The following is a 23505-nucleotide window of genomic DNA, read 5'->3' as shown; positions in this document are numbered from 1 at the left end:
ATACAGCGACGTAATGACGTATACAGCAACGTAATGACGTGGCTTCCCTTAGCACCGCGAGCTATGGAAAAGCAAACTGGTTCTCAGCTGGCTCGCAAGTTGAACGAGTTGTGAACCAGCACACAGAGAACATGCAAACTCCACACAAAGACCCCCGTCGGCCGCTGGGCTCGAACCCAGAATCTTCTTGCTGTGAGGAGCCGGTGCTAACCATTACACCACCGTGCCACCTGCGGTTTTGTGTCTTTTACTGTTCCCTAAAAGCATAGATGTAAATATCATCGGCGTCTCAGCTATCTGAAGTTAATATGACCTGTGAACAGTCAATTCCTTGCTGATTTAGTCAACAGAACACAAGGGTTCATATACAATCGTTTCTTTTAAGACATCATGATTTATTAAAAAGTTCATGGAATTATACATTAAATACATTTTAATCTCAATTTCTCTTTTTTCTTCCTCTCCTCAGCCCATCACAGTGAAAATGGCTTTACAAAAACCATGACCACTCTGTAAAATGGCTGCCGTGTTTCAGGAGAAGAAAATCTGTTCTTAATGCTGGAATATGAAAACCAAGCAGCATGTTCAAAACACAGTAAAACCAACCAGAAAAAAGAAGAGTGCAACAGTAATGATGTAGGCATAAAATTTACAGCTCCACTGTATAAAAGGTTGGACTTGTGAGTTCTGTCCATTGTTCCTGTTGCTCTGTGTGAAGTAGTATTTACTGTTTACATCAGCATTCAACTGATATTCATTATAAACAGTTTCTTCACAGCAGTTATATTTTGGTTTGCCCCAGTAGTCGTCCCCTTCCCTGGTTCTTGTGCAGTAGTCTTCCGACGAGTGGTAATTTCTTCCCCAGTGTTCAGTGACATCAGGGCTGAGATCCTGACGCTCCGTCTTATCGTGCCATTTCCACATTTGCAAACCATCCTCGTCTCTGTTCCTCATTCCAAACGCTGGAGCCAACTTTTTTTTTTTACCAGAAATATAGTGTGCATTGCAATTTTTCCCATGTCAGACACAGTGGATAATATAATGGTGATTTTCTTCTTGTTTATACTTAACTTCAAACATGCAATATAGATTTTCCTATATGTATATACAGAACATGATTAAAATTTGTTTGTTCAATGATGCATGCATAAAACTGGAATCATTTTGTTATTTATTCTTTGTGTTTGTGAGAAGCATGCATTACTTTTTCATGTCGTTGCCTTTGCCTTGCACCTTCTCGTGTTTTGGGGTGGAATCTCGGTGGCACAGGATCGTATTCGTCTTCCTGGTCTTCATCATAGTTACTGGCAACAGGCCTAGACCTCGCACGCGTGTCAGCTGCAGAACTGACCTTGTAAGGTTTCTATGGTGGGAAAAAGTGCCAAGTAAGTGACTGGTATCAGATTTTCCCCCCCCTCTAGGGAAGGAATTTGTCCCTTACCTGTTCTTCTGTCTTTGCTTTCTCTTTGGTTCTGTAGTGAAGTTTATGGAGGTCTTCTTCACAAGTCGCAGGTTTTGGCTTAGTTGACCTCACTGCAGGCTGGGCCTGACTCGGTTTTTTTTTTTAAAGAGGGAACAAAGTGGGGGGAAAAAAAAAGATTTAGAGAATTTCAAAAAGTTGGTAAGCTACTTCAGACAAAAGGGCTGACTGGAACCCTTGATAACTCAGCATGAGCATACATAAGTCCTTGAGTTTGGCTGTACATTTTCTTTCTCGCTCTCTCCCTCACTCACACACACACCCTGACCTGGATCCTGAGAGTAAAGCACCTCTCCTGATTAATGACACCCAATGCTCTCCCTGAGGTGGCAACACTCCAAACTAAATTTGGCCACAGATCACTGCTGAGGTCAGATGTAGGCAAAATAAACTCCAGGAACGTCAGAGTGGCGTTAGAAGAGGTATACCTCTCTTGGCCCGATGCCGTTACAGTAGAGGTGAGACACAAGGGTAACACTGATGATTTGATTTTTACATTTTATTTAAAGGAATCGGTGCTTGACCCTCCACCAGGAGATGAACAGAAATCATGGAGAAAGTACTACTACAAGGAAAAGGTCGGATTCAAAGCTTAATGCCCGTATTGTTGACGCTGATCTTTTCCATCTGTGCAGGAGGTTTGGCCAAGGTCAGAGATACTAAAGTTCATTCACCAGCTCTGTATTCCTCTGTGAGCATTCTGTGAATGTGTGCGCTGTATACTGTTTGCGAACAATGCAATGTCTTTAAGAACCCACATGAGATCTGTATGTTACAGGAAAAAGAAAATATCGAAAGTTCAAAAGTAAGGACAAGAATGTGCTGTAAGGTTATGATATCAGAACACAAAGACAATTACAGCCAAAACGTTAGGACTTCAATACTGACACATACTCTTTTCACCGTAGATCAGACTGCTGGCTGGTTTCACATGGAAATGAGAGGCAAAGCAAAATCCACTGTAATTCTAAGTGGTGATCTTTTGGCCTTAGGAAAACAAAATGTCCATTCAGTAGCCTTAAATTGCCCTGCTTGGTCTTTTATCGAGTTCAGTGGCTCAACTTGGCACTGAAGGGTGGTAAAGTGATTCTTACAGAATGAACACACCTACGCCGTTGCCTCTTGACAGAATTAGTAGAGGTTAACCTACGACACCAAGTTTAGATGCTCTGCATCATTTAGCCATACAGTGAGGGCGGGGGGGGGGGAGCACAGTTCCTATTTCTTTTCACTATAATTCTTTATGTTAAAGAGCTGCGCAGAGAATAGTAATTTGGGTCAGAGATGTGCAAAGCACATACATCTGTTGAAATACTATCTCCAACATGTATATGATTCCTATAAATAAGAAGGATTTCATGAAATTGCTCCCTTACGTTCCTGAAGCTGTTTTAAGCTGTAGCTTCAAGCTGGAGGCTTAGACAGGTCCGAGACTGTCACCACTCTGTAAATCTCCACTCCACCCTCCTCTGCACTACCTCCAATAGGAGTGGGAGTGAGCGTTCGTGAGAAGAGGTCAGCAGAGGTTCTCTCAAACCTGAGCATCTTCTGCTCTCCCAGACAGATAAATCTACCGCAGCCCACTGGCTGCTCTTTGCACTCCAGCTTTTGCTCATATGGTACCTATTAAGACAGGAACTCTTGTGGGCCAAAGTATTTCATGCTCACCCTGTTTGCTGCTGACCTGGATGGCTCCGCTGCTCTCGGTCTGGAGAGGTCCAGTGGGCCTCGGGGCCTGACATGTGATAGTACCTTCCTCAGAGCATCGTAGTCTGGTTTTTCTTTGTAGCCCAACGTTCTCACAGCAAGCAGGAACTGGGCTATCTCGGCTGAGGGAAAACAAATCAAAGAAGAAACAAGGCTAGTAGGGAATTTTTTTTTTTTTTTAAACCATCAATGATCCTTCAAATCATTAATCGCATACAGTAGTGATCCCTTGAAGTAGTGGGCAGACTGTTAAGGTGCCTACTTTTCATGTTTTTGAATGCATTATGCCAGTTCTAGGTGACTGGCAGCTCAGCTAGTTGCATATGACATGTGATATGGATCACCATCCAGTGCGTTAACAACATGCTGCATACAAATCATGAACCCATGGTCCTGAAGCCAGAGCCAAGTGTCACTGGTGCATTAGTGCACTACATTTTTATTTTAAAGGAACAAAACAGGGCATCGTACCAGTACATGGACCCTGACAATAACACAACAGTGAACGAGCCTCAATATTCAAACATGCACGCAGAGGTGTGTCTAATATAGCTGCTTTCCATTCTTCAGTGTAATAAATAAGCTGCCAACAGCACTAGGCCAGTATGCAGCATCTCTCTAAAGGAATGTATATCACATGCATGGCAGTGATGCATGTTGGAGGCCTTATCTCTCTGGTCCAGCTGCAGTGAGTTTCTCAGGGTTGGGCAGAATAAGACCTCATCATAATCATAGATCACAAAGCCTCTTTTCGGGAGACATGCTTGCCCTTTTGCTCCGTGTAGGGAATCAAGATAATGCATGGCTGGTATGGGCTGCTGATGGAGGAAAAGCAGGGTGGCGCAGTCACTTAACCACACCTTGTTGATCATTGTAAGTGGGCTATGCATGCACAAATAAACTCGTTCTTTCTTACCTAGACTGATACCAGGGGTGGACATTTGGATCACGGAGTTTGGTAGGTTATCCATGAGCCTATGGTCAACAGAGAGTAAAAGGTTAGCCAATTCCCCCCCCATTTTTGGTACAGGATTATAGAATTTGCAATAAACTGTTAGTCAAACCATACGCACTATAGTTTTAATAATTTTAGACTTAGAACTGTATTTTAACTGAAATTTGTAGATATCGTCTAGAAAACTACCCCTTTGCGTTTATTGTTCATATAAAATTTTATTTTGATATGAATCTCTCAAAAGTTACGTTTCAAAGAAATTGGAGGAAAAAACTTTTCCAGGCAATAAAGTCGTCCACGTATTCCGCCAACTACACTTTCAACACTTTTACGAAGCAGTTCACAGAACACTGGACAATGTAGAACCACAGCAGCCGTGAGCCTGTGATCAACGGCCACCACATACATGGCAGAGTGCTGTTTCTGGACCTCTGAAAGAAGAAGGAAAAAGGAAGTGTGCGTACTTGGCCTTGGCCTCCTGGACCTGTACTGGATTCCTGAGCATTAACAGCCAGGGGAGAGTTCCACACTGCCAATGGAGCAGGCAGTAGCCCAGCACCTCCAGGTCCCCTCGTCTGGATGGGGCTGCCACAGGGAGAGAGGAGCACAGAGCAAAAACACGGTATGGGGTGAGAAAAGAGGGAAGGGGAGAGCTAAAGGAGAATAAGAGAGAGATGAATACCTGGCGTGATTTCAGTTTTAAAAAAAAGGAATCCTTTGATTAAATGGTCTGTCGTTGGCCACTGAAATATGCCCTTATAAAAAAGACAGAAAGGGGGCTAGCAATGAAGAGGAGTATTTTGTTTTTTCAGCTGGTGCTCTTGCCTAGCTAATGGACAAGCAGGGCCCTTCGAAAAGAGGTACAGATTCAAAAGAGGAGGTCAGTTTCCTCTCGTCTGTCCAGCTACCCCCCACGCACACACATTCGTCTGGTCTGGAGGATTGTCCCAGGAACCCGATACTCGCGGCCTCTGACACGATCCAGACGGCCCATGGCCCGGACCGACACTTTCTCCACCACAGAGCCAGGCAGTAAAACAAAGAAATAAATGTCTGAGACCAAATTGTTCCCACATGTTACTGGATTCCGTAGGCTGTGCTGGCCATAAGAGAAGACCCAGAGATCAGCAAGTACGTGTGTGTGTGTAGGACCTCCTCTGCACCTTAACATCAGCTAGACCACATTACACAACTGCCATCTAGTGTAAACACACTTCTTCACACATGCACTAGAAATATTTTAACCGGCTATTTCTTTCTCGCGTTGCAGAGACGTTGAGACGACGTTGCCTTCATCACCCTCTCTCTTATTTAATCTCCCAGAACTGACCATGTTTAGTCTGACCATATTTTATTCAGTTCAGCATGCTAGAAACTTGCAGGATCAACACATTTCCTCTCAACTTTGAGAAGAGAGATGACAACTGTGCAGTACAGTCTTCTGTGAAAATTAAGGAAAAGGATGAAAAGGCCAAATAATACTTGCTAGCATGGAGGATTTTAAAAGAACAGAAAACTGGAAACAACATGACAGATATAAAAGGTTGACCCACACGGTTAAATATACAAGCTATTTAGTAAATAAGTGTGACTACAATTAAACTTGACTACTTTACCTGCCTTGGTTAAATATATGGGTTAACATAACATTAAGTGGGTCCCTTCATGGAAAATCGCCAGTTTCATTTTGTCAATAAGGGTAAATTAAAGCGCACGGCTTGTTCGTGCCTGGAGAGTTTATCAACTCAATACTGTAACTGCAGTCCATCTCCAGAGAAATTACCTATTGATGGCATTCATCAAAGAGGAAAATCTCAGCATAGATCCATGCCTGCCATTGATCTCGCTATGCCCATTAGGTGATCTTGCCTGCTAGCTAATCTCATAGCCAGGCCCAACAGGCCACAGAGTTATAGTTTTCCCCCTTAATAAGCCTGTAATTTAACAAACACAAAATTGTTTTTGATCTCAAAAGACCTAATACGTTATTATGACCTTGGACAAAACAATAATGAATTCTTTCTGAACCATGTTGGCCTTTGTACTGAGACACTGGCCTTTGGTGCATTAAAGATGCTGCTTACTCTATTAGCACCGTGGTATGATTTTTACAAGAGGGGAAAGGCGGCTGCCTGGGTGGGACTGAAACCGAATCGGTTTTAAAATGAGCATCCGTGAGAACAAGGCGTTCCAAGCCAGACACAACACCTTCCATCAGTGCCAGGCTGTTGTTCATAATTATGGCCCATTGTTATTCAAATTACCTAAAGTGCTGTGTCAAACTCTTGAACCTCTCCTTCTGAATTTCAGCCATTTCTCTTCAGCCCTACAGGTGATAATTAGGCCTTTAGCATGGAGTTCAGCGGGAAGCAGAGTGCCTGTCTCCTCACTCCTCACCATGGTAACACATCAACATCTACGTAGGGTGCCAGGGGCCATGAGCAAAGGAACACTCCATAATCTGCATTCATCTACGGGGGCGATTCGACGCTAACGACCTACACAACAGCTGTCAGATCATGATGAGAAGTCCACCACTGTGACATCAAAATCAGGTTTGTCGCTTCAAGGTTTTGAGCTGAGCTCAAACAGGAAACTATATATTTCTTGCCAGTTCTTATTTATTCCATCCTATAATTATCATCATGACACGATTATAATAGGCTACTTTATGCAATAAAATTCATGGACCCTGACCACCTATGCATCCAACGAACAGGATATGGAATGAAGACCATATGTAAAACCCTGAACATGTGCAAATTACTAAACTGTCATGTAGTAAGAACATGGGTTTGCTCCAAAGAGTACAGACCCCAGTTTGAACCTAAAGGTGATTTACTTTCATTCTTACAAAATATCATGTACTTTGAGTCTACATCATAACCACAGTGGTGTTCCATGGAAATACTTTTCATGTGATCACGTTCAGAGTTTTGCCATGTCCATGATCATTTGTAATACTACCCTGGTGTATATACTGTACCTTGCATCACCTGAGACATTAGGAGGAAGTTGGTGTAAAATAGGTATGCTAATTAGGCATGTTCTCCCCGTGTCTGCGTGGGTTTCCTCCGGGTGCTCCGGTTTCCCCCACAGTCCAAAGACAGGCAGGTTAGGTTAATATGGGACGGCCTTGGCCTGAGATGCCCTTGATGCAGTTGAGATGCCCTAACTCCCAACTGCTCCCCGGGCGCTGTTAGCATGGCTGCCCACTGCTCTGGGTATGTGTGTGTTCACTGCTTCAGATGGGTTAAATGCAGAGAGGAAATTTCGCAAATGTGTGATGAATAAAGTTGTGCTTTCTTTCTTCTTTCTTTAAATACACTACCGTTCAAAAGTTTGGGGTCACTTTGAAATGTCCTTATTTTTGAAAGAAAAGCACTGTTCTTTTCAATGAAGATCACTTTAAACTAATCAGAAATCCACTCTATACATTGCTAATGTGGTAAATGACTATTCTAGCTGCAAATGTGTGGTTTTTGGTGCAATATCTCCATAGGTGTATAGAGGCCCATTTCCAGCAACTCTCACTCCAGTGTTCTAATGGTACAATGTGTTTGCTCATTGCCTCAGAAGGCTAATGGATGATTAGAAAACCCTTGTACAATCATGTTAGCACAGCTGAAAACAGTTGAGCTCTTTAGAGAAGCTATAAAACTGACCTTCCTTTGAGCAGATTGAGTTTCTGGAGCATCACATTTGTGGGGTCGATTAAATGCTCAAAATGGCCAGAAAAATGTCTTGACTAGATTTTCTATTCATTTTACAACTTATGGTGGGAAATAAAAGTGTGACTTTTCATGGAAAACACAAAATTGTCTGGGTGACCCCAAACTTTTGAACGGTAGTGTAAGTCGAACATATGGTTTGGGTTCTAACTATTCAATGACATCAGGACTCCAGTAAAGATATTAAAACTGGCATTCTTCAACTTCTTTACTGCCAAATCAGCATCTTATCATTCTTTTCATGCACTGGAAACTCTGCTGTCAGTTCCCAGAAGTATGGCTATTAGCTTCCTAACTTCCCTTTACCTTGGTATGGATTTAGTATCGAACCTCTCTACTGCCTGCACTACTTTGCAGGCAAAGATATTGGCTTTGAGTCCCAGTCTAACAAAACATCAAAGTTTTAATTAATGGTAAATGCAAACAAGATGCAGGTTATCACTTGGACTATTTAGGGAATTGTTGAATTAAGTCTGGCCAGGTACACACAACCAAGTCAATCAATAGCCCATAAAAAGACTGTATGCAATTTACGACTTAATGTGTTTCCAATATCTCGACCTGGCATTAAGAGCGTGATATTCTGGACGCAGTCGATGTACACTGGGCTTGATGCAGGGGGAAGTACGTGTACACACGCGCACACAGAGTAAATACAAGTTCCATTATAAAAGATTATCCAGAATAAATATAAATCTTAGTTTTAAGTACAGTGTCTGCCTTCTTGTGTCATGTATGGTGACCAGAGAAAACCCTTCACATGATCTAACTGATATTTAACTACATACTGAAAACTATACGTTTATCTGTTATATGTGCCTCACTCACAAGAAAAAAAAAAAAGTTATAGAATTTTAAAGTCAGGTTACTCTCAAAAGTAACAAATGAGAAAAAAATTGCATTTAAAGATTCCAAATATAACCCAATTTACTTATGGACACCAAAAAAATAAACCCACACCACACAAATATTACATTAATGGCATTTAGCAGATGCTCTTATCCAGAGAAGCCTGGGTAGGTTAGGGGGTTAGGTGCCTTGCTCAAGGGCACTTCAGCCATTCCTGCTGGTCCAGAGAATTGAACCGGTGACCTTTTTGGCCCCAAAGTAAATTATTAAATAATTTAAGTTTACCATGGGAAATGAGTTGTTACTTAGATGAGGGTTGTTTTACAATCAGGGTACAAAGTTTGTCACAGGGGTCCAAAATTCAAATTGATTCAAACTGGTTCTTGTTCCAGTTTTTAAGTGAAGGACAAGTTAAAGAACAGATTTCAGGTAATTTTTTGACATGTGTGTATGGTAGTTTTGTGTAATCTGCTGTAAGATAAAGAAGATTAAGTGTAGCTTTAATCAGGGCTGGGAGAAACAAATGAAGTGATTCTTGGAGAGGACTTTTTTTTTTGACAGTTCAGAATCCACTACTTCCATAGTGCTTTTAAATATAAGGCTGTAAGCTTTGTGTTAGTTGTCTCTAATATTTATGTCCCAATATCTTGACCACATTTTAGGATGAAAATAATCATTTTAGATATGTTATTTTATATTGAAAAATTAGCTGTCTTGGAGAGGACATTTTTTTTGACAATACTACATACTAATTTGATCAAAATAGTCTGAAAACTTACTGGCATTCAACATTAAAACTTAACTATGTTTCCAATGATATGGAACCAAATATGTGTTTTATGGTATAAAGAATGATTTAAGTGCATCCCTTTTGGAGCTACCTGTGGTCAAAAAAGCACTTTTTCTAAATGACACGAGTAATTTTGCTAAATATGACATATATTGCCATACATTCACCAAAAATAACGTTATCACCAAATTATTTTTTTTTTTGCATGGTAAAGAGAGCTATCACAGGGCTACAATAAACAACCAAGTTTATTTAGTCAAGCCTTTTGATATTGAAGATAATAAGGGTTAAATGTGATTTTTAGCTTGCGTACCCTGATTGTAAAACAACCCATAATCAGGATTATCCAGCTCAGTCTTTGTCTCATCACCCGAGGTAAAAAATGGTTCGCGGGATTTGACAAATCGTCATCTCTTCACTCCAGTGATCACGTGTTAATGTTACATCGATGCTGAAATAATTCATTCAGTTCTGTTGACTAAATATCTTGTCTAAATATTAGTCATTTAATACATTTAAACGTCTGTAAAGAGGCTGCAAGGACACGTCTGTGTTCTGATGATCTGACTGTGACCTTTTGACCACCGGTATCTGATTAAACTTAGTCCTGTGTCTGTTCAACGATGGCTATAGATATCCAACAGCAACCAAAGCCCAACAGTCACTGTATGGGGAAAAGTGCACTACACTGCTAAGGTTTTAGACATCTTTAGATGGGCTACATTTGTTGAACTGGCTCCTTACCCAACGTGATCTTTGCAGGCAGAAAGTCAACAATTTCTGTGTCGTTTTGGTAAGTTCTTAAAACAGAGCTGTCAAAGTACACTATTGACACAAAAACTATTTGTCAATACAAGATTGCATTGTTGGCTGTTTATTTTTCCAGCCACAGTGACATCCAACAGGTTTTCTCAGACCACCACAAATATTTACAGATAAAACAGGAGATAAAATTAATGCATGCATCAGCTTTACCTACACCTCTGTGAGCATCAATGCTCGTATACTCAATCGTGCCATTGTGTCCTTTCTTTGGGTTCTCTTTGTAGTCTTTATGCTCTCCATTAGGACAGTATCTGTATGATAGACCATAGTCAGCCAAATACACCTGCAAGAGATAATGAAACGACAGGTCATCTCCCACACCAAGCTCTTCTCCGGATGAAGAAGCTCATAACACGAGTGAGTCAGGCTGAAAACATGGCCCTGCCATTTTGCTGCTTGACAATTAAAAATGATTACCTGTGAAGTAAAATCCATACAGTGCAACATTTCTTTTATTAGATAAATGCTAACAAATAGGCAAAAATTCACTAACCTTGTCTGGGTCTCTGTAACCCAGTAAGAGATTGGCAGCCTTAATGTCAGCATGGACATATTCGTTGTCATGAATATATTCCAGGACATCCACCTGTTGAGGACAAAGTGACAGAGGGTAAGGTTAACAGATTAATAATTTAACCTATTCAGAAATGACCCTCCGTAATGACCGCTGACAGCATGTACTTTGTGTGGGTGGACTCGAGGGCTGTTCACTAAAATCATCTTCAAAAATTTTTACAGTGACGATGTTAATAGTATCCAGTTCAAATTGCCGGAGCATGACCGTAATGCTGTATATTGTGATGGGGCTAGATGCCAAGACCATTTTGCTGTGATTCATATCTTATTAATGCTGTCGTGGTTTGGAGAGAGAACTAGAAGTTTTACACATCATGAACAATAAGGTGATACAACAAACACAGCACAGTCCAATCTAAGGGGATTCTTTTGGCAGGTTGATGTCACTTTTAATTAGCGTTACTAATGAAGAAGCTTAGCGAACCATACCAGCCAAGTGCACCAAACTTTTCTATTTTCTTGCTGCTAGACGCACTGAATCCACACACTGATGTGGCCATACCATGAGGCAACCCAACTGCAACACTGTCTGCTTCTTCAGCTGTTCAGAGTTTTCCACAAACACCTTCTGCAGGTCAGTGCCCAGGCGGTCCATCACCATGAACCTGTACCTGCTCGCAAAAGATACATATTGAGAGCTCAAATAAAGGTCAGCGTTACTGTTTTCATAGCCATTCTCATGAGTAGCACAGACCGGATCATACCTTCTTCCATTATGTTCGGAGAGTCCAGAGCCCCAGTAGGTTGGGATCCCCAAAAAATCAAGTCCTTTGACTCTCTTCCATTTGCTGACTAAAATAGTGAAAGAAATGAATATTAATAGACTGCATATCAAGTGTGCTAATTATGTTTCTCTCTCACACACACACACTTTTTGTGTGTAGTTGCGAAGGAAATTTAGACTGGTGATGCACCAGACTGACAGGTGGCCATAAACCCTTTTGGAGAAATCATCTTAATCTGCAATTGGGTCACTCCACAACAAGGGAGGGCTTACGCTAACAACCGCAGAGGTGCATGTTTGCTTTGGCTTATTAATTCATCCAGTGAGGCTAATTTACATCCACAACCACTTCATCAGTGACATGTACTCCAAGTGTGAGAACTCTCAGATGAAGTGGTCTGCAGCACTTTCATTTCACAACACTCTCAAGAGTGCATCTCTTCACATTCTTTTATTTCGCCATCGCTAAACCCAAGCCAGTGAACAGATTCTGAGTTGAAATACAAGTGACTTGATTTAAAAAATTAAAAATGTTGATTACAAATGTGTACGCCAGTACTTTATGTAGACAATCCCATATTATTTAGACCTTGTCCATGCATGTAAATAAGTACTCACTGCTTTCAGGTTTTGCTGCTCTTTGATAAAACTTCAGCTCTGAGAACAGAGGTCCATTTTCATGATATTCCTGACAAAAAAAGACCAGTTATTATGAGCAAAACAGAAAGAAAAAAAGCAGTAATACATAATGAGAATTAAGACACTGGAGAATTTTATTAGTGGTGACTATTTAGGCAATATTTTATAGAAGTGTACCAAAAACCAAAAAGAATAAAAAGAAAAATGCCAATGTGAGAGAAACAGACATGGGACTATAAGCTACAGTTTATGCAGGAACTTTGAGATTTACCATATGCTCCCATCAGGTGAGATAATTCTGATTCCAGCACAGTTTTGTTTCATCATTTTAGATGCAGTGGGGAAAATAATTGATTCCCTGGTGATTTTCTAACTTTGCCCGGTTACAAAGAAATCTCATCTCGTTATCTCTAGCCGCTTTATCCTGTTCTACAGGGTCACAGGCAAGCTGGAGCCTATCCCAGCTGACTACGGGCGAAAGGCGGGGTACACCCTGGACAAATCGCCAGGTCATCACAGGGCTGACACATAGACACAGACAACCATTCACACTCACATTCACACCTACGGTCAATTTAGAGTCACCAGTTAACCTAACCTGCATGTCTTTGGACTGTGGGGGAAACTGGAGCACCCGGAGGAAACCCACACGGACACGGGGAGAACATGCAAACTCCACACAGAAAGGCCCTCACCGGCCACAGGGCTCGAACCCAGACCTTCTTGCTGTGAGGTGACAGCGCTAACCACTACACCACCGTGCCGCCCTACAAAGAAATGAGCAGTCTATAATTTTTATGGTACTTTTATTTTAACAAATGGAGACAGAATATCAACAAAAAAGTCCAGAAAAAAAAAAAAAAAACGCATATAAGAGGTTATAAATTAATTTGTATTTGATCTAACAAAATGAGTATTTGAAACCCTACAAACCAGTAAGAAGTCTGGCTCCCACAGACTAGTTGCTGTATGTGCCCATGAGGCACACAGATTAGTCGGTCACTTTAAGAAAGTACTCCTAATTTCTACTCATCATGGTTATAAAAGACACCTGTCAGCAGAATCAACCTCTTCCAACCTTTCCACCACCATGAGCAAGAACTTTCAAAGGACATCAGGGACAAGATTATAGACCTGCACAAAGCTGGAATGGGCTACAAGATCATCAGGAAGAACATTGGTGAGAAGGAGACAACTGTTAGTGCAATTATTAGAAAATGTAAGAAATACAAAATGACCATCAATCCCCCTCGGCCTGGAGCTCCATGCAAGATCTTGCCTCATGGAGTGATGCTGGGCATACACTGTGCAATTTTTGGCCCGATTTTGACACGATTTTCACTCGTGCGACTATTTTGGAGATCGGGCCGAGTTTTGGCTCAATCGTGCGTCTCAGATCATGTAGTATACATGGGGTAATGACAAGTGATTAACACCTCATGACCTCCTCCCGATCGATTGGATGAAAATCAAACCTGTTTGAAATCCTGAGCATCGCATCCGAGCATCGGATCGTATAGTGTGAGAACAGGAATCGTAAGCTGCGTGCCGTTTACCCCTGCGATTCACTCGTACAGTGTGAGCAGCAGCTGAATAGCACGATTGAAAAAAATCGCACAGTGTATGCCCAGCTTGAGGATGATCATGAGAAGGGTGAGGGATCAGCCCAGAACTACACGGGAGGAGCTTGTTAATGATCTCAAGGCAGCTGGGACCATAGTCACCAAGAAAACCATTGGTAACATACTACGCCGTAATGGATGGAAATCCTGCAGTGCCCACAAGGTCCCCCTGCTCTAGAAGGCACATGTACAGGCCCATCTGAAGTCTGCCAGTTAGCACCTAAATAATTCAGAGACGGCTTGGGAGGAGGTCATGTGGTCAGATGAGACCAAAATTGAACTCTTTGGCATCAACTCAACTCGTCATGTTTGGAGGAAGAGAAATCCTGAATCCAAGCCCAAGAACACCATCCCCACCGTCAAGCACGGAGCTAGAAACATTATGCTTTGGGGCTATTTCTCTGCTAAGGGTACAGGACGACTTCACCGCATTGAGGGGCCGATGGACGGGACCAGGTACCGTAAGATTCTGGAAGAGAACCTGCTTCCCTCGGTCAGAGCACTGAAGATGGGTCGAGAATGGGTCTTCCAGCATGACAACAACCCAAAACATACGGCCAAGGCAACAAAGGAGTGGCTCAAGAAGAAACACATTAAGGTCATGGAGTGGCCTAGCCAGTCTCCAGACCTTAATCCTATAGAAAATTTGTGGAGGGAGCTGAAACTTCGAGTTGCCAAGCGACAGCCTTGAAACCGTCAGAATTTGGAGAGGATCTGTAAAGAGGAGTGGACTAAAATCCCTCCTGAGATGAGTGCAAACCTAGTGACCAACTACAAGAAACGTCTGACTTCTGTGCTTGCCAACAAGGGTTTCTCTGCCACGTACTAAGTCATGTTTTGCTTAGGGACCAACTACTTATTTCACTCGATCAAATGCAAATGAATTTATAACCTTTTATATGTGGGGTTTTTTTTTTTTACTTTTTTGTTGATATTCTGTCTCTATTTGTTAAAATAAAAGTACCATAAAAATTATAACACTTAATTCTTTGTAACTGGGCAAACTTAGAAAATCAGCAGGGGATCAAATAATTATTTTCCCAACTATATGATACTGATATCAGACCTCGATACTAATATTTTCATTCTAACTCATTCCTTCTGTTTTAAAGTTATGTGAAACATCACAGATGTGACGGAGACTTGCTTTAACATAATCTGTGTCCTGTGTTCTCATACAAGATCTGTGTTATGTCTAAGATTTCAGCTCTGAAAGTATGTACAAATCTGGTCTGATACTATGGTTGGAAGGTGTACTTACAACTTTAATCACATAATCGGTATCCTCTGTCACAGGTGATTCCACATGGTCTGAAGCTGTAACACAGGAGAAAGGCCACATGTAATCTAATTTACGGGATCATACTTGACAGGTTTATTAGTAGCTTATGAAGACTATTCGAGCCAGGACCTCCAATAGTTCAGATTTCCAAAAGTGGACAATCTAACTATCCAAAATCAAATCATATTTATTTGTATAGCACTAATAATAATATTATTATTATTATTATTATTATTATTATTATTAAGTGTTGCCAGGCAAGGCAAACCTCACCCGGTAGCACATATGATGAATATGAAGGAAAATGTCGCGAAAAAATGATTTTGACCTTTTTGGTGATCTTGATTTTGACCTTGTGTGTCATGTTTGATCAATAAACATGATTCTGATTCTGTCGCCCCCTGCGACAGCGTGTGTATGTCAGGCTCGGTTTGGAGGTTTCAGTTTCGAAAACTGTAAGAGGTTAGCGTAGAATAATATAAAGTACAGACAGTGGAAGCTCAGTGAAACACACTTCCCCTCTGTAATAAGCATAAACATGTCTGAAAGCGATTTCTTTAGTCTAGTCCATTCATTTATAATTTATATTTATAGTAATAAATCAACAGAGTGGGGAAGTTTTTATCAATGGGGTTTTAAAAGTGGGCGTGGACAAAACACCTTCCTTTGCATATGTAAATGAACCTAGAAACCATCCAATGACAGCAGCGTATGCAAGTGAGACAGGTAGTGATCCAATTGGCATGTTTGTGGGCGGAGTCTTTCCAAGGCAGCACTCCTGCAGTCTGAGCTCAGAGCTTTTTTTTTTGGACTTTGGCCAGAGGACCTCCAAAACTTGAGGTGCTATTTGAGAGCAATGCCCGTCTATCCTAAAAGTTTCATGAAGATTGGTCCAGCTGTTTTCCCATGACATCGTTTACAAAACAAACAACACACCCAGATAGCACACCTACATTGGTCCCGATGGTCTATCAGAGGTATGACCAGCAGGCCTTTATCAGGCCAACGTCGGCAAGCCGATAAAGGGGAAAAAAAAGGATGCAGATATTCACTTTAACTGTTCTCATATTTGGGCAGCACGGTGGTGTAGTGGTTAGCGCTGTTGCCTCACAGCAAGAAGGTCCTGGGTTTGAGCCCACCGGCCGGCGAGGGCCTTTCTGTGTGGAGTTTGCATGTTCTCCCTGTGTCTGTGTGGGTTTCCTCTGGGTGCTCCGGTTTCCCCCACAGTCCAAAGACATGCAGGTTAGGTTAACTGGTGACTCTAAATTGACTGTAGGTGTGAATGTGTGTGTGTGAATGGTTGTCTGTGTCTATGTGTCAGCCCTGTGATGACCTGGCGACTTGTCCAGGGTGTACCCCGCCTTTCGCCCGTAGTCAGCTGGGATAGGCTCCAGCTTGCCTAGGCTCCAGCTTGCCTGTGACCCTGTAGAACAGGATAAGCGGCTACAGATAATATATTTTTATTCAAAAGATTATTCAATTATTACAACAGCAGCGTAGTATTGTAACTTTTCATTTTCAGAATCTGCGGAATATTTTCAGAATCAGGTGGCCCGCTAGCGACAATGAGTGGCAAACACATCTGGTGGTCCATTATCGGACCACCAGCAGCTCGGGGGTGGCAAGTCATGCGAGAGTAACAAGATCTCATTTTTTGTTGTTGTTTTTTCCCCCTTTATCGGCTTGCCAATGTCGGCCTGACGAAGGCCTGCTGGTCATACCTCTCATGGACCATCGGTGCAGCTGACGGTGGGCCAACGTTGGGCCGACATAGGTGTGCTACCTGGGAAAGAAACCCGACCGAAAACAACTGGCGGACTCTGTCCCGGGCTTGGTAATAAGAATAAGATAATAATAATAATAATAATAATAATAATATAGTTATACCAATATAGTTATACCACCGTGGCGGCACAGTGGTGTAGTGGTTAGCACGGTTGTCTCACAGCAAGAAGGTTCCGAATTCGAACCCAGTGGCCGGCGAGGGCCTTTCTGTGCGGAGTTTGCATGTTCTCCCCGTGTCTGCGTGGGTTTCCTCCGGGTGCTCCGGTTTCCCCCACAGTCCAAAGACATGCAGTTAGGTTAATGTGGGGCGGCCTTGGGCTGAGGTGCCCTTCAGCAAGGTACCAAACCCCTGACTGCTCCCTGGGCGCTTTGGTGTGGCTGCCCACTGCTCTGAGTGTGTGCGTGTTTTCACTGCTTCAGATGGGTTAAATGCGGAGGATGAACTTCACTGTGCTTGAAGTGTGCATGTAACAAATAATAATGATAAAGGTTCTTCTTCAAAGTGCTACACAGGCCTGAAATCTCATCTCATTATCTGTAGCCGCTTTATCCTGTTCTACAGGGTCGCAGGCAAGCTGGAGCCTATCCCAGCTGATTACGGGCGAAAGGCGGGGTACACCCTGGACAAGTTGCCTGACACATAGACAAACATTTACACCTACGGTCAATTTAGAGTCACCAGTTAACCTAACCTGCATGTCTTTGGACTGTGGGGGAAACCGGAGCACCCGGAGGAAACCCACGGGGAGAACATGCAAACTCCGCACAGAAAGGCCCTCGCCGGCCACGGGGCTCGAACCCGGACCTTCTTGCTGTGAGGTGACAGCACTAACCACTATAATAACAAAAAGAAAAGAAAAAAAAAATCAACGTTGATAAAAATTAACAAAACATACCAAAATCTCCACTACTATTAGGTAAGGAAAGAGATTTTTAAAATAAATGTTATGATTGATTTTTATTATCCTCCACCCAAAAAAAAAGGATGCTAGTTAAACACATTGTGTAGATGTAAAAACTTCTTAAGCTTAATGACACACCAAATCCTAGAATCACCCAGCTGTTACGTCCAGTAAATAAGAGACTGACTAGATGTCTGTCGTAACCGCTTTCAGAAAAGGGAAATAAGTTACACAAAATAAATGTATAAGCCTGTTTATGTGAGATGTTTAGTCTAAACCCACGCATCTCCACGGAAGCTTATGATGTAAAGAGATCACAGGCATCGAGTTACCCAGGTAAATGAGTCCGAATCCTCCTTTCCCAATGATTTTGCCGAGACGCCACTTTCTTTTTTCTGTGTCTGTCAGGATCCATCCTTCAGGCAGAGGGCAAGGCAGTGCTTTCTTCTTAGGAGCCATTGATAGCAGCAAGCTATGGTTACACAGCGTTTTAACTAATGAAACGAAACTAGAAACTTTTGGAGATGTAGGGATTTCCCATTCACTAAGGTCCAAGTTAAAACTGACCGAAGTGAAAGAGTCCCTGTAGAATCCAGCCAGGCAAGTCAGACTTGTTCACTAAGCTAACACTTAAAATAGTTAGATGATGTTTTGAAACAGAGCGAAACTCTGAGTAAAACATTTATGTTAGACAAACTTAACTTGTGAATATCAGCGAATGGCACAGACAGAAAACGCTTCTTCCGGTAGTCTCTGAGGTCAACCAATCAGAGCACGCGTTATAATAACTCTGCGTACGACGTCACAAAACCGGAAATCCGAACTTGGAACATCTCAGGGTTGAATTAAAAAAAAAAAGTGCAAATAAAAATACAAATAAATTTCATAGATAATTTGTGTACTGATTCAACAATATCAAAAGCTCTTGCCGGTAGTATTTTATCTAACAGTGTGGTGATGTTCAAATAAAATGTTTGATATATATCTCATCTCATTATCTCTAGCCGCTTTATCCTGTTCTACAGGGTCGCAGGCAAGCTGGAGCCTATCCCAGCTGACTACAGGTGAGAGGCGGGGTACACCCTGGACAAGTCGCCAGGTCATCACAGGGCTGACACATAGACACAGACAACCATTCACACTCACATTCACACCTACGGTCAATTTAGAGTCACCAGTTAACCTAACCTGCATGTCTTTGGACTGTGGGGGAAACCGGAGTACCCGGAGGAAACCCATGCGGACACGGGGAGAACATGCAAACTCCGCACAGAAAAGCCCTCACCGGCCACGGGGCTCGAACCCAGACCTTCTTGCTGTGAGGCGACAGCGCTAACCACTACACCACCATGCCGTCTTCTTTTTTCTCTTCTTAATTCAATTTTATAATCATATACTGTATACATAGATGTTTAGCAATATAGGGTACTGATTTGGTAGACCTTCGGGCCCGGCGCGATGGGCGGGCCTTTGGGGGCCGGGCCCGCCCATTTAGTCACGTGGGCACGCCCTAGTGTGGGCCCGCCCGCCCTGTCATAGGCTAGGGCCAACAGCTTAACACAATATTTAAAATAAATAAATAAATCACAGGCTACTACAATTAAACGCTTTTTTTTTTTTTTTTTTAAAGGGCATCATATTAAAGAAAAAGTCCTTAATTTAAAATGTGTTAAAACTATTTGTAATCATCTGATTGGTTATTTCGTAATGATCCGGGTTAAACATGACACACTGTTTTCTTAACGTTTCGGCCTGCGCCCATCTTGTCAGCCCTGCGCTGTCATGCACTTGGCGTTTGATTTGCAAACTAAGCACTGGAGGTAAGAAACTGGTTTTGACGGTTTAGTTAACCTACAACACACATCTGTATTAAAGATTAATGTTGTCATGCTTCACAAAACTAGATTTGAGACATAAAACTTTTAATGTGCATGGTTTCACTTAGAAGGGATTCAGTGACTGCAGTTAGGCTTTGTGCAGGGAGGATGTATGAGTGTCACGGGGGTATGAGTGTGATGTAATCTTCTGTTGCGCACTCTTAATTGTAAATATCAATTTTAATTTGCTGTCAACATTGATCACAATCATCCGTTTGCGCATTCAGTGTTGGGTATTCGGAACGAGTTTACAACATGACTCGTGCGCAAACGGAATACTGCCAATATTCCGTATGAAACGGAATATTCCCTGCAAATGCGCTCAGTGACGGACAATATGTAGCAGCGGAAAAGGGTGTCTGAAGAGCTCAAAATACACCATTTTAGAGTGTTTTTTTTCAAAAATTTCTTCCGGGTGAGCATGCCCCCGGACCCCCTTAGTAAAATTGGGTTCGCCGATGCGTGCCCACCCCCAGCCAGTGCAATGCCCGGCTACTAGACCGCTTCTGCCGCCGGGTCTGTAGACCTTATAAGTTCTTACCCCACCCCCACCCCCCCAAAAAAGGAAAAATAAGGCTGTTACAGTAAACTGGATATACAAAATAACTCTAGGTCTCCTTATATTTAAATATACCCTTGATTTATCGAAGTTCACTCAACATGGCTCCCAGCAGCATTGAGGGGAAAAAAACTTGGATAACTGAACAAAAATACAATATTTAATATGGATCTAGGAAGAAATATGTTCACTTATAACATTTTGGGAGTGCGTAATGACTTCATAACAAACTGCGATCAATAGTTGGCATTTGTCATTTCAGATAATATTAGAGGCAAAGTCAATTAATTTGGCATTTTTATGTTGTGATTTCTTACAAGATGTTCCGCTTCCGAACAACCAGGAACAATGCCTATGGGGGAAAAAAAATTCTATCACCTTTGACAAATCCTTACTTACTTTATCTTCCACCCGTACTCTAGGGTGTCGTGGGGAGGCGGAGACGGCGGTCGATGGCTTGACGGGATGCTTCTGTAACAGACAGGCCATGAGACTTGAGTGTTTCTACCACACCCTCAATCCAGTGCCTGCGTGGTTGTCCTCTGGCTCAGACACCAGAGCTCTTGAGGTTGTATGTTCTGAGTGCTGGCTGGTCAGGTGCCATTCTTATCAACTGATCAAACCACTTGATTCTCTGATGCTGGATGTGCGTGGACTGGTGGTGTTCCGACTATTTCTCGGATCCTCTCGTTTCGGATCATGTCCCTTCTTGTCTTGCCTGCTGCTCGTCTGAGGCACCTCATCTCACAGGTTGTGATCTTCCTCTCCTGGGCCTTGATGAGTGTCCATGTCTGGCACTGGTAGGTCAGCGTCTGCAGGAAGATTGTATTAATAAGCCGTGCCTTGGTGTCCATGGGGATATTGGGGTGTTTCAGGAGGGGAGACAGCTGGAAACTAACATTGTTTGCTTTTTGAATGTGAGTCTCAATGTCTCTGTCTAGCTTTCTCAATCTCTCTGTCTGTGGGAAAGCTTTGACAAATCCATCCATCAATTATCTGTAGCCGCTTATCCTGTGCAGAGTCGCAGGCAAGCTGGAGCCTATCCCAGCTGACTATGGGCGAGAGGCGGGGTACACCCTGGACAAGTTGCCAGATTATCGCAGGGTTGATACATAGAGACAAACAATCATTCACATTCACACCTACGGTCAATATAGACCCACCTGCATATCTTTGGACTGTGGGGAAAACTGGAGCACCCAGAGGAAACCCACACAGACACGGGGAGAACATGCAAACTCCACACAGAAAGGCCCCCGTCGGCCACTGGGCTCAAACCCAGGACCTTCTTGCTGTGAGACGACAGCGCTAACCACTACACCACCATGCCACCCCACCTTTGACAAATGATGTCCAAATTTGACAGATGGACAAATACTCGGTTTTCCCACGGTGTGACGTAGTATGCAGAGTTATTTATGGCACATGCTCTTATTGACCTCAAACACTACCTCAGGTAGCCTTTCTCAAAGGGTACCTGAGGTAGTGTTTTCTGTCTGTGAGCTACCGTGCTGCCTGCCCTAAACTAAGGAGATACTTTAACTTCCTGAAAGTTAGCATTTAGACACTACCACTAGGTGATTTGTAAAATTACAACCAATTGGAATTAAGGACAGGTGTTCATTCATGTCACAACTACCAGTCATTTGCATTTGGAGGCGGGCGCTGGCTGTGACACCATGGGTTGAAATCAATGTCAATCGATCATACAGTTAAACTCCCAAGCACAGTCTGCTTTTTTCCCTTCTGGAAGATGATCTCAACATTTTATATCCAAAAGATATGATACCGGGCGGCACGGTGGTGTAGTGGTTAGCGCTGTCGCCTCACAGCAAGAAGGTCCTGGGTTCGAGCCCCGGGGCCAGCGAGGGCCTTTCTGTGTGGAGTTTGCATGTTCTCCCCATGTCCGCGTGGGTTTCCTCCGGGTGCTCCGGTTTCCCCCACAGTCCAAAGACATGCAGGTTAGGTTAACTGGTGACTCTAAATTGACCGTAGGTGTGAATGGTTGTCTATGTGTCAGCCCTGTGATGACCTGGCGACTTGTCCAGGGTGTACCCTGCCTTTCACCCGTAGTCAGCTGGGATAGGCTCCAGCTTGCCTGCGACCCTGTAGAAGGATAAAGCGGCTAGAGATAATGAGAATGAGATGAGATATGATACCGTAGCTCTTAAAGTTTATTAGGGTATTTTTGAGGTACAGTTGGAGATGATATATAACAGTGTTCATTTTATATAAAACAAAATTAAATAAATTCTACGAACCCCCTCAGTACATATTTAATTCCAACTCTGTTCAATTGAATGTAATTTCAGTTTTATTTGCATACTGCTTTTAATGATGGACATTTTACAGAAATACAGTTTTACACCAGATAGTGGGATTATAAATCATTACAATTCCACATCTGTGTATTATAAAGGCAAACAGTACTACAACCCCGATTCCAAAAAAGTTGGGACAAAGTACAAATTGTAAATAAAAACGGAATGCAATACTGATATTGTATTTACAGTAGAACATAGACAAAATATCAAATGTCAAAAGTGAGACATTTTGAAATTTCATGCCAAATATTGGCTCATTTGAAATTTCATGACAGCAACACATCTCAAAAAAGTTGGGACGGGGCAATAAGAGGCTGGAAAAGTTAAAGGTACAAAAAAGGAACAGCTGGAGGACCAAACTGCAACTCATTAGGTCAATTGGCAATAGGTCATTAACATGACTGGGTATAAAAAGAGCATCTTGGAGTGGCAGCAGCTCTCAGAAGTAAAGATGGGAAGAGGATCACCAATCCCCCTAATGCTGCGCCGACAAATAGTGAAGCAATATCAGAAAGGAGTTTTACAGTGTAAAATTGCAAAGAGTTTGAACATATCATCATCTACAGTGCATAATATCATCAAAAGATTCAGAGAATCTGGAAGAATCTCTGTGCGTAAGGGTCAAGGCTGGAAAACCATACTGGGTGCCCGTGATCTTCGGGCCCTTAGACGGCACTGCATCACATACAGGCATGCTTCTGTATTGGAAACTACAAAACGGGCTCAGGAATATTTCCAGAGAACATTATCTGTGAACACAATTCACCGTGCCATCCGCCGTCGCCAGCTAAAACTCTATAGTTCAAAGAAGAAGCCGTATCTAAACATGATCCAGAAGCGCAGACGTCTTCTCTGGGCCAAGGCTCATTTAAAATGGA

At 42.5% G+C, this 23505-nt stretch overlaps 2 protein-coding genes across 2 annotated transcripts in view; one reads left to right on the top strand and one right to left on the bottom strand.

The window, feature by feature from the left end:
• fancl (FA complementation group L) overlaps nucleotides 1-1140 on the top strand; it is a 44302-nt gene extending 43162 nt beyond the window's left edge. The window contains exon 14 of the mRNA XM_060926062.1: nucleotides 470-1140. Within this exon, the coding sequence (XP_060782045.1) occupies nucleotides 470-505 (36 nt within the window). The 3' untranslated portion in view covers nucleotides 506-1140. The remainder of the gene's footprint in view (nucleotides 1-469) is intronic.
• On the bottom strand, nucleotides 375-18608 carry vrk2 (VRK serine/threonine kinase 2). Its single transcript, XM_060926061.1, has 13 exons — nucleotides 18200-18608; nucleotides 15160-15215; nucleotides 12256-12325; nucleotides 11618-11705; nucleotides 11416-11524; nucleotides 10831-10923; nucleotides 10488-10620; nucleotides 4607-4727; nucleotides 4104-4162; nucleotides 3149-3309; nucleotides 1442-1546; nucleotides 1205-1363; nucleotides 375-972 (listed from the first exon to the last, which is right to left on the bottom strand). The coding sequence occupies exons 1-13, from the start codon at nucleotides 18324-18326 to the stop codon at nucleotides 586-588; spliced, it is 1668 nt and encodes a 555-aa protein (XP_060782044.1). The 5' UTR covers nucleotides 18327-18608; the 3' UTR covers nucleotides 375-585.
• Nucleotides 18609-23505: the final 4897 nt, after the last annotated feature.

The sequence above is a fragment of the Neoarius graeffei genome, chromosome 7 (genome assembly GCF_027579695.1).
Source record: "Neoarius graeffei isolate fNeoGra1 chromosome 7, fNeoGra1.pri, whole genome shotgun sequence".
Taxonomy (NCBI): Eukaryota; Metazoa; Chordata; class Actinopteri; order Siluriformes; family Ariidae; genus Neoarius; species Neoarius graeffei.
Note: the sequence above shows the minus strand (reverse complement) of the source record. Positions and strands in the feature narration are given on the sequence as shown.